The sequence below is a fragment of the Nymphaea colorata genome, chromosome 1 (genome assembly GCF_008831285.2).
Source record: "Nymphaea colorata isolate Beijing-Zhang1983 chromosome 1, ASM883128v2, whole genome shotgun sequence".
Taxonomy (NCBI): Eukaryota; Viridiplantae; Streptophyta; class Magnoliopsida; order Nymphaeales; family Nymphaeaceae; genus Nymphaea; species Nymphaea colorata.
Window position 1 is genome coordinate 31,157,823 of NC_045138.2, and position 14,162 is coordinate 31,171,984.

A 14,162-nucleotide genomic window follows, 5' to 3' on the forward strand; every position below is an offset into this window, starting at 1 on the left:
AGTCCAAACTAAAAGTATAATTATAATTATACGCATGCAATGAGTGTGGATTTGGAAAAGATATCGTTGCTGCTGTCGCCCGTGAAATGATGTGAGGGTTTCGTTCGGCGCGTGCTTGTAATTTTTCTTGGTTACATGCGCTTATTAAAATATGATACTGCCGATCTAAGAGGTACCTTTGTAATCGTCACTCACTATATTTCATTACACAATACCTATATATACATCAAAATCACCTTGACTCAGAGTGGCGAATCGCTTTCATTCATTGGCCGGCCGATTCCAAAGTGCCTCGTGCATGCATGTATTACTATTATTATTAGCATTATATATATATATATATATATATATATATATATATATATATATATATATATATATATAGAGAGAGAGAGAGAGAGGGAGAGAGAGAGATTGGCGGATCCCAGACCATTAGGTCAGGGGTAAAAAAAAAAATCAGGCCCTTCAAAGTTTTGCTAAAAAAGTATTTCAAACAAAAATTCTTTTGGTATAAAAAGTGCTTTGATGTAAGTTGTTTCTATGAAACATGTGGATCTTTTTACTATCAAAATGTTGATGCTATAGGAGCCATTTATTTGTGCTTATTATAAAAATACTATTAAACTACAACAAATGTTTAACTTAATAGAAGTTTTGTCAATATATTCTTAAGATTGTACAGTAAAATTAGATTACAAGAAAAACACTTTAATCATCACATTTAAGCGATTTGGGTTTTGTCTTCGACCTAACCTACCAATCTTTATACACACATATATATATATATATATATATATGAGAAGAGTGCCTTGTGGGGTCGGGCGCGTGCTACTTCTTTTGTGTTTTGTAAATCACCGTTCATGATTGTCATATGGAATGGATGAGGATATTGGCATTGACAGGAAGTCCACTAGAGAATGACCTTATCATATATATATATATATATAAGGCCAACCTATCATTATGTCACAGCCTCTATGTACCTGGAGTGCTCTGGAGACCTTTTAGCGGCACTTTCTTGTCCGTTGTGCCGCTGGAAATATGTGAATTTGCACATCATTATGTAAGCCACAGTTAATTAATGAGCCTCCCAGGAAATTTATCTTGCTTTTTGAGTCTCTTGATTAGTTCACAGTAATTGTAATCTTATTCTTTTACAAATTAACCATATAAGCGAATGTAAACTTACCAAATTTATATGACAACAAAATCATAAAGTGCATAAATGATATTTTATGAGGTCTCAAACATTGAAGTTCTCAACTTTCTTGGACCATAAAATCCAATCTAGACATTGAATTTCATGATTCATGTTATTAATTTCTACATTTCAATATATTTTTATATTCGGAGTGCCCAATTCAATGCATTTTTTGTTAAACTTTGATGGCTAGAGCAGATTTTGCAAGGGTGCAAGAAAATTGACTAGCCTTAGATTCAGTAAGACATAAAATCTGAATTACATATTTGATTTCTGTGATAATTTTGAACCTATATATAGTTATATATGGGTTGTCAGCCTTTTGAAAAACAATATGAATTATACTTTTGTGACTAGCCTAACTAAACCTTGTTTTTATTGGCTTCTGAAAATTAATTAGTAGTGTGTACTGATCATTTGCATATTCAAAAACATATAAGCTAATGACATAAATATTATGTTTTTAAATAAAAACAAGATGAGCCTTAGAAGATTAAGAAAACAACAGTTTCTTTTAAGAATTGTAAACTCTTATCTACTTACATTTTGAACAGCATCATTTTTTTATTGACGATAATCATCTAATTTAGTGAAAAACACACTAGTTAAATGTAAATACTACATGAATTGATAATTAACCGTATGTTAATCAGTATTCCGTTGATGATTTTCAAAATGCCACGTTATTTTCAAAAAAAAAAGGATGACATACTTATATTTCACACCTTTAAATTTATCAGTCAACTATTGTCTATTGCAAATATCTAGATCTGGTATCCGACTGAACCTCTCATAAACGAAATAGGAGACGAAACTAATTTTTACATCCGGTTAAAAATTAGATCGGATTCAGATATATGTAAGAACCGATATCCAATCAGATTTGAATTCACATTCGAATTTAAGTAAATTGACTAGGTTCAAATTCAAATTCAGATTCAATGTAGTTTTAAATAAATATACTACACACAATGCCTATAATACGGCTTGAATTCAGCTTAAAAACCAGACTCTAATTCAAATGTTAATCTTAAAATCAGATTCATATTATGAATTTGGATGTCGGATTCTGATATGGTATAGATTTTTCTTTAATAGAGTTTGAATATGAATTCAAATCCTGATTCATAGATATATTTAATTAAAAACAAATATCATAAAGTATATATCTGATTCGAGTCCAACATCTATCGATATCTCTAATCAACATGAAAAATTTATATGAACATAGATTTATTATATTTACTTAGTTCATGTATGTCATTAACAAGATATAAACAGAAAATTATTTATGTTAAAACAAATTCATATCTTGGTAGATGTCGATTCAGCACTTCTAAATTAAAGAGAATATTGTGCTCAACTTTAGAAATTATTTGAACAAATTTTCTTCCTTTTTTCATGCAGTATAATTACAATACGTCACACGTAGAAATGGACTGAGGTGGAGCCTACGCCAAAGCAAAGGCGGGACAACATTAAATCATTGTAGCATTGAAAGTTATCTCGAAATTAAAGTACATATCTTTTGTTACAGCAACCCCAATCTCTTCTTATCTCCAACAGCTTAATATGTCACAATAGTCAACAACAGTGTTCGATGAGTATGAAGCAACTTTCCCTTACCATACATTTACTTTTTGGCTGCATTTTATGCCATTATTTGGGAGGTCGACTCGGCAATGTTCGAGATTGACTCGATTAAGACTCGACAAACTCGTTTGAAAAAAATTGATGTTCATCATTACGTGCTGAGCTCGAACTCGACTCAATTAAAGCACGACAAACTCGTTTGAATAGAATTGATATTCATCATTATGTGTTGAGCTCGAACTCGACTCGATTAAGGCACGACAAAATCGTAAACTTGTTTGAATATATTGATTTCGCTCGACTCGGCAGTTACGTGTTGAGCTCAAACTCAACTCAATTATTTGAACGAGTCAACTCATGAACTCGAGTTTGACTCGTTAAGCAAATGACTTGGCTCGAACTCGTTCATGAGCGAAGCTTTAACGAGTCAAGCTCCTTGTTCATCCCTAGTTATGAACCTATGCCACTCATATCAGTGACACAACCGCCTACCAATCACAGGTCCAAACAAGTGCACCTAAGGGCAAACTTATTACCAACTAAGTTGGAAGGGGATCTCCCAGATGTGTGATTGCCTAGTAACTAATATTGTAATTCTTCATTCAAATGGTTTGGACAATATGGCTTTTCTTCGTGCCAGAAAAAAGTAAAAAGGCAAGAATTTATCTGGATCCAACACAACACGTGAGCGCAAATCCAGATAAAGCACACATGGATGGATCCAAACACTAAAATAGGCCAGAAACTATATGCTGAATTCAGGTCGTGTCGGCCGGTAAAATATCCAAGCCAATTGACATGAAAGTGGCAATTAAGTATGATTTTTAGGGGCATATCTATAATTTTCGTTCGGAAAACCACGTCTTTATGTGCCAAGCTTGTATCTTGTTCTTAAAAGAAAAAAAAAAGAAGTCTGAGGGACGGTGGCCATATTATGGTTAATTTTCTGTGAACCATGCAAAATTGATCTCTGTAATCGGTATTAGATCAGTGTTCTTGGCCATATTAGCTCCAATGCTTCCTGAGTCAGAAGCCAAAGAAGCTTCCATCTTACCAAGTTCCTTGACCATTATTACTGCAACTCTATACATATCCTAGTCCAAATTTGACTAAAACTTAACCTACCAAATTTGAAAGTGAGATTTTTTTTATGAGAGCCACTGGGCACCCATTTTGGTGGATGGTGCTTCGAGTTCAACTTCACAATGAGCAAAATCAAGTTGAAGAAAAAGGAAAAGGATAGCCACCATTTATTTTAGGTGAGCATAGGAGTATTTCATCCTATAGCTTAAAAGTGAGTCAAAATTTCTCACCTAACTGCTTGTCCTTGTCCTTTTAGGGTAAAGAACATGCTTTCGGTGCTTTGAGATGCTGCTTCTACTGCGTTTCAGCTTTCACGTCGGTGGCCTTCCTTTTACAGTATAAGAGTGTGAACATTCTTGGGATATGAATCCAAACTCATTACAAAATGTTAAAAGCTGGCTTTCAAAATGTACAAGCTTTGGATTTAGGATATCCATTTGAAGCTAAATCTGATCTGAATCTGAATCAGAATATGAAACTGATTGGCAATTTGTAATCTAAATTTGAATTGGAATTTTAATAAGATTAGAAGCCAGCTCTTAAATCTCAATCCGATTTCTTAATTGGATCATATCTGATTTTCTTGGAGCAACATAGTTTGATGTTGGACCAAAATCGGATGTATTGACAACCCTAAGTGTGTGTTTCTCCACTTTGAACCTTCTCCTAGATAAAGCGAATAATGGCAATCGGTTTCAATGTATTCTGTTTGCTCATGAAGACAAGACACAAAATTAGCTGAGACGTGTATTTTTGCACTATGATCACAAAATAACTTGTTTGTTTAACAATATGAAAGCACATTTTAGTGAGAATCTCCCTAGCAAAAATGATTTCACTTGCAGTAGTAGCCCAAGGCATAGCATTCAGCATCTACACTTGATCAAAAAACATCTTCATGTTTTTTTTTTTTTTTTCGTATAATCCATTGTAGAAGAAATAAGACTTTCTTGGGTTGAGAAATTTTAATTGACAGAAGATATACCTTGGAGCTATTTAACATCTTTCATATCGAACATCTTTTTTCCAATATGTTTGCGTGTCTGAAATGATTGCCTGTAATCACAATTCCATTAACATAAACTAAGATCATAATAACACATTGTTGTTCTCCCCAACAAGTCAATGACCTTTGCTCTGCCTCATTCACTAGCACTCGAGGTTGACTAATGCAACTCCTTCTCCTTTTGCTTGTTACACAAATTTGGCTCTTGTTCCTAATGTCTGTGATTCTTGTGGATTTTCAGTGTATTTAGGTGCAACATTCTGACCACAATACAGTTCTCCGGATTTTTACATAGCAAGAGAGAATAAAGTTAGCCATTGCATTATGTATGATGAATAGGCATCCGATTTGGATTGGATATCCGACTGAACTGTTTAGAAAAAATCAGAGAAACAAAAAAAAATAATATCTGATTAAGAAGTCCGATTGGACTTGAATTCAACAGATGACATCTAATCACATATGGATACACATAAATATCTGATCAGATTTGGATTTGGATCGGATTTAAATTTAAATGTCATATAACCAATGCTTGTACATTCAGAAGATTGGCCAGATTCAGTTCAAAATTGGGAGTTTGATATGAATATAAAATATCAAATTCAGATTGGACTCAGATTGTGAAATTGGATTTCAGATTCGGATTTGAATATGACATTTCTTTCTTTGTATTTGAATTCGAATTCCAATTTCAATCCGAAAAATAGATATAGTCAAAATATATCCAATTCAAATGAAATCCATTGACATTCTTAATGATAAATATAGAGATGCTCACATTCTACAATTCGGGATGGCCACCGTGACAGATTTTTTTTTTCTGAGACCTGTTTTCGTCGTTTTTCGTCGGAATTGGGCTCATTGCAAGATTCTCTTGGCTAGGATTCTCTCCGTCACTGCAATTATCTCCATGCGTTTGTCCTATGGAACCTCAATTTAATCTTGTATGAGTTGTAGATTGGCCAAAATAGTTTTAAATCTATTAGCCATCTTACTTTTAACTAATTAAATCATTGATTGTAAAAAATACCTCGAAAATCAAATACATTTGAAGTTGAAACAACCGGAAAAAATATAGTATTTTTGCCTTTGATATTGTTAGAAAGGACAATGATAGAATAGATAAAAAAAATACAGAACTCCAAGACAAGGGGCACAATAGAAAACGTCTACAAAGAAAGTGATTGAGGCGAGGGATCCACAATCTTGGAATGTTCTCCCCCACCATCTCAGTTGACCCTCCTGCAGTTTTGTCGAATCTGGCCATTGGTCCCAGTGAGGGGGCTTAGGTTTCCCATCTTAACCATCGCACTAGCAAAATCTGCAGAGAAAAGACGAGGGTTGAAGCTGTAGCCTCTCACTATCTGATCCGTCGTTCCATTGTTGAAGAGCTCCTGATCTGAATGCAGCAACCCTCTCCTTGACATCAAGTTCCCAAAGTATGCCCCGTCAAATCTCGCGGGCGTCAAGCGATCCAAGGGAGAGAGGTTGTTGTCTCCGCCAGAGGCAGGACACGACGCTTGCAGCGAGCTTGCGAACTGAGGATCAATGTTGGTGTCGTTGTAGATGCGGGTTCTGAAGACCCTGCACTGTGCTTGGCCAATGGTGTGAGCTCCAGAGAGTGCAACCAGGTCTCTGGCGTTCAGGCCTTTGCTCTGGAAGCTGGAGATGAGGGTGGCGAGGCTGGAGAAGGGAGACGGAAGGTTGGTGTCTGCAGCATCTTTGCTGGCAGTGGTGGAGTCTCTCCTTCCCAGTTGCACCCGCCATGATGGTCCTCCTAGCTGCACATATATTCACGTGTATATAAGTTAGTTTAGACTCTAGAGACCAAGACTTTCTCAAGTCAAGTGGTTTAGTGTACATTTTCCTCATGGAATCAAGTGGACGCTCATGATCAAAATGCTCCACCATGATAATTAATAAGTTTGTAAGGGCGAGGAAGGAGTACTCACAGCGACGACGGAATCACGGGCAGCAACGGCCAATATATCAGCACAGGAGACGACGCTGCCACCACAAGCACGGTCGACAGCCGACTTGATGCTGTCGATGACCTCAAACCCCCTGGCCGAATTGGCGTTGGCCAGGGAGTTCTTCTCCCCTGTCATGGTCGGCGTGTCGTCCAAGAGGACGGAACCATCGCAGCCCTGTAAACACGGAGGCAACCTGTTAAAGTCATGTCCGACTACTTTTCCGGCAAAAGTGAACCATTAAAACAATATTCTACGCAGGATTTGCAGTAAAGGAAATGGGATTTTGGTGTTCAGTTTATGGTTGAGAAATGAGAGCGTGTGTGAGTAGAAGTACATTGACAAAGCAGTCGTGGAAGTGAAGGCGCAGCAACGAGGCTCCCATCCTTGGCTCCTTTGCGACGGCAGAAAAAACTTCTCTCCTTATGACAGGCAGAGCCTGTGGGCAAGTTCTGAAGTAGAAGAAGGGGGAGAGCTGTTGACAAGTAACCCCTGAATCAAACACCAAAGCCATCACCACCACTAACACTGATAATAGAGAAAACTTGGCCATGGTTGCCAATTAAACTCACAGAGAGGGAGGGAGAGAGCGAGAGAGATGTTGGCTATGGGAGTTTGTTGTACTCCTTGGATGTGGTGAGTATTTATAGACTGAAGATTACAGTACTCTTGACTTGCTTTCTTGAGTAAAACAAAGATAGGTCAGCTCGGAGGCATTTATTGTTCGACAGTTAGCCGACAAAGTGACGCTTTGATCGTATTCACGGGAGTACTCGGCCGCCACACAAATTTTCGTTCGGTCAAACTTTGAAATGTTCAACCCTTCACTCGATCATCTACTCGTTTGTCCGCGGCATGCATGAACCACAAACTGTCAGTTCCTGGAATTGTTCATCATCGGCCGGTGCTCTCCGCGGCCGTCAACACACCAGGTCGGTGCACCGTCTGAGTGCTCCACACTGTCAACGAAACGGAGCAAGTTGGTAGGCATTTCCTAGCAGCTGGCTACTCACTTGCTAACGGACAGTTGTTCGTAACAAGGCAAAGAATTCGACGTTACTGACATTATCAGGTTAAAGTATATTTTCACTTGTAACGTAGAGTCTACGAAAATTATGATGAGCATGACGGTATCGCGTCCCTCTACACATTAGATACATATATGCCTTTATACAAAGATCTTTAGCTGCTTTGCATGCCAGAAAAACATTTGCATATGAATCATGGAGTGGGGCGAACCCAGTAAATTCTGACTAAAGGGTAATACACATAAAATTTTATATTTTTAAGGGGCACCAACATGTAGATGATAAAATTTTGTTCAGAAATAACAATATAAAATAATAAGTTTTTATAGTCTGCGTGGGAAATTGCCCACACATAATCCACACCTACCCGAGAGAGAGAGAGAGAGAGAGAGAGAGAGAGAGAGAGAGAGAGAGAGAGACGATAAAATGAAAATATATAGTAAAATTGAGGGACAAGAAGTCCCCTAAGTATATAAGCAAACTGCAGAAACGAAATATAAGAAGAGAATATACAAGTTAGTATCACAATAAAATGTAATAAGAGAGGTGGAGAGAGAGTGGACAGACGGAACAACAGAATCACCCAGCAGTAGACGAAGGACGGCGCCATAGCCGAATAGCAAAGTGAACATCTCCCTGCACAAGGCGTGTCACAGACTCCGACGTTGGAGAGAGAGAGAGATGTTACTCTTAAACTTCTCAAAACAAAGTTAAAAGTTAGAAAATGCATCTCCAGTTTAGAATAAGAACATTACTTTTGTTTAAGCATTTTATGTGTTGAAAGTGGGGCTCCTTATTTCTTAGCAGCCCACTTCAAAGTCTTATTCTGATCAGCCATACAAGTATATGTATTAGAAAGGACAGTAATCCAGAATCATGGTTATCGTTATTTATTTTTTCTATGTATTAGAAAGTTTTCTTCTGATCCGCACCATTCTTTTTGCTTCCACACAAGTGGGGATCCAGTGAATGTCAAATAAAGTCGGAAATTATATCTGCTCGCCCAGAAAAGTCGACAGAAAACGTTATATAGAAATCTGTATATATTGATAATATATTGTATATAAATTACATGAAGAACAAAATGTTCGGTTGTCAGTGCACGGTAAGTGTTGCTAGCCAGCTACGCCAGCTAGAAATTAAAAAGTCACACACACACATATATATATATATATATATATATATATATATATAATATATATATATATATATATATATATATATATATATATATATATATATATATCATTTCTCAGTAATAAAGGACCAAATCGATAGTCACTTGGATAAGCAGGTCATTTAGTGTCCGCTACTTTACTTGGACATGAAAAAAAAAAATTAACATTCAATTAAGAAATTGGATTGGATTAAGTTTTATGAAATGACATCTGAATGCATTTAGATTTAGATTTGGATTATATTTACCATAAGTAAATAAATCTTATATCCAATGTTCATACATTTTGAAAATTGTTCCTTAAAATATGTAATGGGGTTTTAATTTTCAGATTGAAATATCCATTTAAGAATCATATTTGAATCGAATTCAGATCGTGCATTCAAATTTGGATTTAGTTATGGTATTGGTCTTTTCTTCGTTCGTATTCGAAGCCAAGTATATGAACATTTGAAAAAGTAAGATATATAACATGTAACTTAAGCCAACCTCCTGATTGTCATAGGTGGCCTAATTTTTTTCCCTAATGTTTGAATGCTAGGTTTTTTTTTCAAAGCTGGGTTACATGCAAATGCATATGTACTTGTATAATGTATATTTTTATAACTTATATGCATGACATATACCCCAAAAAGTAGGTCAAGGAACACATGTCATGCACTAAAGGCTGTGTATTCCAAAACTTTAAGTTAAAGCTTTCTCACTCTAAAGTCTAAACTACAACTGGCACGAGAAGTTCTTCCACAAAAGGCATTTCTCATTTTGAGTACTAACAGGATGAGAGGTCTCCTTCACAAGATTAGTCAGCAGCTACGACGGTCAAACTTTGAAACTTCAACTCCCTCCTCTCCTCGAGATCTCGTGAAAATTTTTACTTCACGTTGATCGGCTACCACTTACAGTTACAAGCGATGACTTTAATAGTATTTTTGGGGTTTTCCGTCCAAGGGCTCCAGTTTTGCTAATGTTACTGACGAGGTACGTCCCGAATTTCTGATTTTCGAAATGCATTTCTCACTTGGGTTGTCGTCAAATTAACAAAACCAAAACTCTTAGTGTGGGATTAAGTGGTTCCGAGTCAGGTCGGAGTCGTTGGATCCATTTCTTACCGGATTCAATTCAAACGAACCTTATGTAATGGGATCGAGTTGAACATAGATTCATATCCTGGTTCAAAAAAATTAACATCTTAAGCATGCTTTGGAATTTAATTAGAAGTAGAAAGTGAGACTTTAAATGGAAGTTGCACTTTTAATTAATTTTCATAAGAGGCTCATGAAGTTCAATTCAACATATGACCCACTAAGAGCTTAGAGCTCCCTTCAAAAGTCTAGGGTCTTGAGTTTGCTTTGGTGTTCCAGCGGGGTCTCACTCTTTACGGATTATTGACTAGGCAGGCAAGTGGTACTAGGGCCAACTTTTAAAATGTTATGGATGAAAAGAACAGTGTAAAATTAACTTCATGTGACACATAAAAACAAAACATATATGCAATAAGAAGAAGCAACTATATAGTAAATATTCGGATGTTGCGTAGAAACTTGTCCATCTAAGTCGGTGGACGGAGGCGCCAACTGACTTGGTTGGCCCTACCTACAAGAAGTCAGAATCGGCTTTTCGGCCGGCGATGATGAGAAGTTCTTCAAAAGTCGGACCACAAATTGTGGGTTCAAGCGACTCTCGTCCTCTTACAGTCACGGGCCTTTAATAAATGGCGTCTCTTCGTCAACACACTCTTTAAGGAGTCCAGGTGATGAAGTCAACAAAGTTGTGCCATAATGTTCAAACCTCAAGGTCATGCTCTCGTGAAGCATGAACGTGGCTTAGATTTTCCTATAAATATCGATTCCTTCATCTACTGAACCGCATCACCATCACAACTACAATCTCAATCTCCCTCTCTCTCCGTCTACTACATTCTCTGTCTATCGGTTGCTCCTTCTGTTAAGCATTTAGCATGGCCAAGATTGCAGTAGTAACGATGATGGTGGTGGTGATGGGATTAGTGCTTGCTGCTGGAGTTAACTGTCAGCAGCTCTCTCCTTTCTTCTACTTTAGAACCTGCCCGGAGGCACTCCCTGCCATAAGGGCAGCAGTTTTCGCCGCTGTTGCTCAGGAGCAACGAATGGGAGCCTCGCTGTTGCGTCTTCACTTCCACGACTGCTTCGTCAATGTACCTCATCTTCTATCCAGAGTCAAACTCCTACCGTAGATCAAGTTACGCTTGATCTTATACTAACATGGTTGCAATTTTCTGCTGTGTGCATCTACAGGGATGCGATGGTTCCGTCCTTCTGGATGACACGCCGGCTATGACTGGGGAAAAAGGCTCCCTGGCAAACGCCAATTCTGCCAGGGGGTTTGAGGTCATCGACAGCATCAAGTCGGCCGTCGACCGTGCTTGTGGAGGCAGCGTTGTCTCCTGTGCTGATATATTGGCCGTTGCCGCTCGTGATTCCGTCGTCGCTGTGAGTACTTCTTCCTCGCCCTTACCATCTTATTAATTATCATGGTGGAGCATTTTGATCATTTTCCACTTGGTTCCACTAGCAAAATGCGGGAGTAAACCACTTAGAAAGTCTTAATCCTTAGACTGAACTATGTACACGTGAATATGTATGCAGCTAGGAGGACCATCATGGCCGGTGCAACTGGGAAGGAGGGACTCCACCACTGCCAGTAAAGATGCTGCAGATACCAACCTGCCGTCTCCCTTCTCCAGCCTCGCCACCCTCATCTCCAGCTTCCAGAGCAAAGGCCTGAACGCCAGAGACCTGGTTGCACTCTCTGGAGCTCACACCATTGGCCAAGCACAGTGCAGGGTCTTCAGAACCCGCATCTACAACGACACCAACATCGATCCTCAGTTCGCAAGCTCGCTGCAGGGGTCATGCCCTGCCTCTGGTGGAGACAACAACCTCTCTCCCTTGGATCGCTTCACGCCCACGAGATTTGACGGGGCTTACTTTGGCAACTTGATGTCAAGGAGAGGGTTGCTGCATTCAGATCAGGAGCTCTTCAACAATGGAACGACGGATCAGATAGTGAGAGGCTACAGCTTCAACCCTCGCCTTTTCTCTGCAGACTTTGCTAGTGCGATGGTTAAAATGGGAAACCTAAGCCCCCTCACTGGGACCAATGGCCAGATTCGCCAAAACTGCAGGAGGGTGAACTAATTACAGAGAGAAAGAGATCGGAGAGTTTTTGACTTGTTTCGACAAAATACATCCCTCTTCGACTGAGTGTTGACACTGTGTCTAAGCTCATAGTAAGCGTGGTTTGTTATTGTGAAAGCAAGTGCTGTGCATGTTCACATGAACATTTTGTTCCGTTGTAGTTCTAATTAATGGCAGAGTGTTTGTGGACTATAATCATGAAATCAAGGAACTTTGTGTTTATCACCTTGTTGCTTCTTTTGGAATTGTATGAATCAACGTATCTCAATATGATGTTATATAATTTTGTCCAGTACTCTTTATCAATCTTCTTGAATTGCATGCCAACACTTGACCATCATTTGTTTCGGATTTAGATCAGCTACATGGTATATTTTCTTAGTAATTTTAGACATGAAACAAAATAAACCTCGGGGTTATTAGATGCTTAAGCTTGCCTTGAGAAACAAAGGAGTTGTTTGGGGGACATATAATAAGAAGAAAACAGAAGATAAAGAATGACTCTGGCTGTTGTGAAAATGATTGATTATGCGAAGGTTCAAGCGTATCATGTGCCGAAACGGATTCAATCCACCGAGTCGATCCGCAGAGGCCCCTCCCACCTAAAAGACACAACGTCCAACGAAGGCGCCGTGTCATGCAGTGCGCCGGTCGACGACGCATCGACATCTGCAGATCAACAGCACACTGATCATGTGTTTGGCCAGAGCTTTCATTAGGTCTGAACCGCATGTTCAATCTCAGCCTGATTCTAATTAAGCAAAATTTGGTTAGGCTCAAGCTTGGCTCATTTTTGGGATCAACTGATTTACAGAAAGATTTTTCGTTTGTTTTTTCTTCTTTGGTAAGAAGATGACAACTAAAAGATAGTAACTACTGTTTGAAGAAAACGATACTGTCATGCGTTTGTAGGTAAACAATCTTGTGATCTCTATAAGAGCGTGGGTTAAAGCTTTTCGAGCTCTCTCTTTTGGTCCTTCACATCAACCCAATGAAAGTGTTTTACAAGGTGCATGATGCGATGAATTGATTCAAACTAGAAGAAAAAAGAAGCACCGTTTGTTAATATATATTTGAGCGGATACTCTTCAAATATAGACGCAGATCCTAGATGAGCAATAGAGGGCAGTACATATTTCGACATTTGTTCTAAAAAAAAAAAAGAATGCCTAATCCGTTCTTCGTAAAGAACACCCTTTTAACGTGTGATATTTATATTTGGAAAATGCATCATTCTCGTAAAGGTATAATCGTGAAGGGAAGAAACCTAATTGGCTTAATGGGGGTAAAAACGAACCTGGTGTGACTGACCTGATAGAGCACCAGCCATATGATGGAGGAACTTTTCAAAGTTGGACATATTCACTTGTTACTGTATTACAACAGAAAATCTGATCAGTTTTTATTCTAGTTTTTTGTTGGTGGATTCTAAGAACAACTATCAATGTGTGCATGTCGCGCAATAAATCCCGACTCTTGTGAAGAGGGCAATGCAAGCACAATTTGTGGATAGAGAGACTGCACGCCGTCGTCGGCAATAAATGCCTCGAGAACTGACTCTGCCGCTAAACGCGGAGTTGACTGTCCATTTGGCCGGTCACTTCAGCATGTCTAAATCATTGAACAGTATGATATTATATTAGTTTTCTATTCAACATTGCATTGGTCAACCATTGCTAATTAATTGCAACATTTCTTCCAATGCAAAAGGTGGTCGACGGACTTACTCGAAGATAATTCCGGCCGCTTCATCTTCCTTCATCGGCAGTCAAATCGTTAAGCAAGCTTGTTGAGGTATAGCGTTTCACTGGTTGTTGTCGATACAACCATGCAGGATATATATGCCAACAGTGTGAGTGAAAGATTGTTTCGCGTATTAACATAACCCCTTCATGATGACGTGCACAATTGAATGTATTCCTATT

The 14,162-nt window shown here is 38.4% G+C and overlaps 2 protein-coding genes across 2 annotated transcripts; one reads left to right on the forward strand and one right to left on the reverse strand.

The window, feature by feature from the left end:
* Positions 1-5,997: 5,997 nt before the first annotated feature.
* Positions 5,998-7,455, reverse strand: LOC116257090 (peroxidase P7-like). Its single transcript, XM_031633709.1, has 3 exons — positions 7,194-7,455; positions 6,839-7,033; positions 5,998-6,667 (listed from the first exon to the last, which is right to left on the reverse strand). Exons 1-3 carry the CDS (start codon positions 7,407-7,409, stop codon positions 6,116-6,118), a joined length of 963 nt encoding a protein of 320 aa, XP_031489569.1. The 5' UTR covers positions 7,410-7,455; the 3' UTR covers positions 5,998-6,115.
* A 3,489-nt stretch (positions 7,456-10,944) lies between these two features.
* Positions 10,945-12,411, forward strand: LOC116257101 (peroxidase P7-like). The gene is made up of 3 exons (XM_031633721.2): positions 10,945-11,234; positions 11,335-11,529; positions 11,686-12,411. The coding sequence occupies exons 1-3, from the start codon at positions 11,019-11,021 to the stop codon at positions 12,235-12,237; spliced, it is 963 nt and encodes a 320-aa protein (XP_031489581.1). The 5' UTR covers positions 10,945-11,018; the 3' UTR covers positions 12,238-12,411.
* Positions 12,412-14,162: the final 1,751 nt, after the last annotated feature.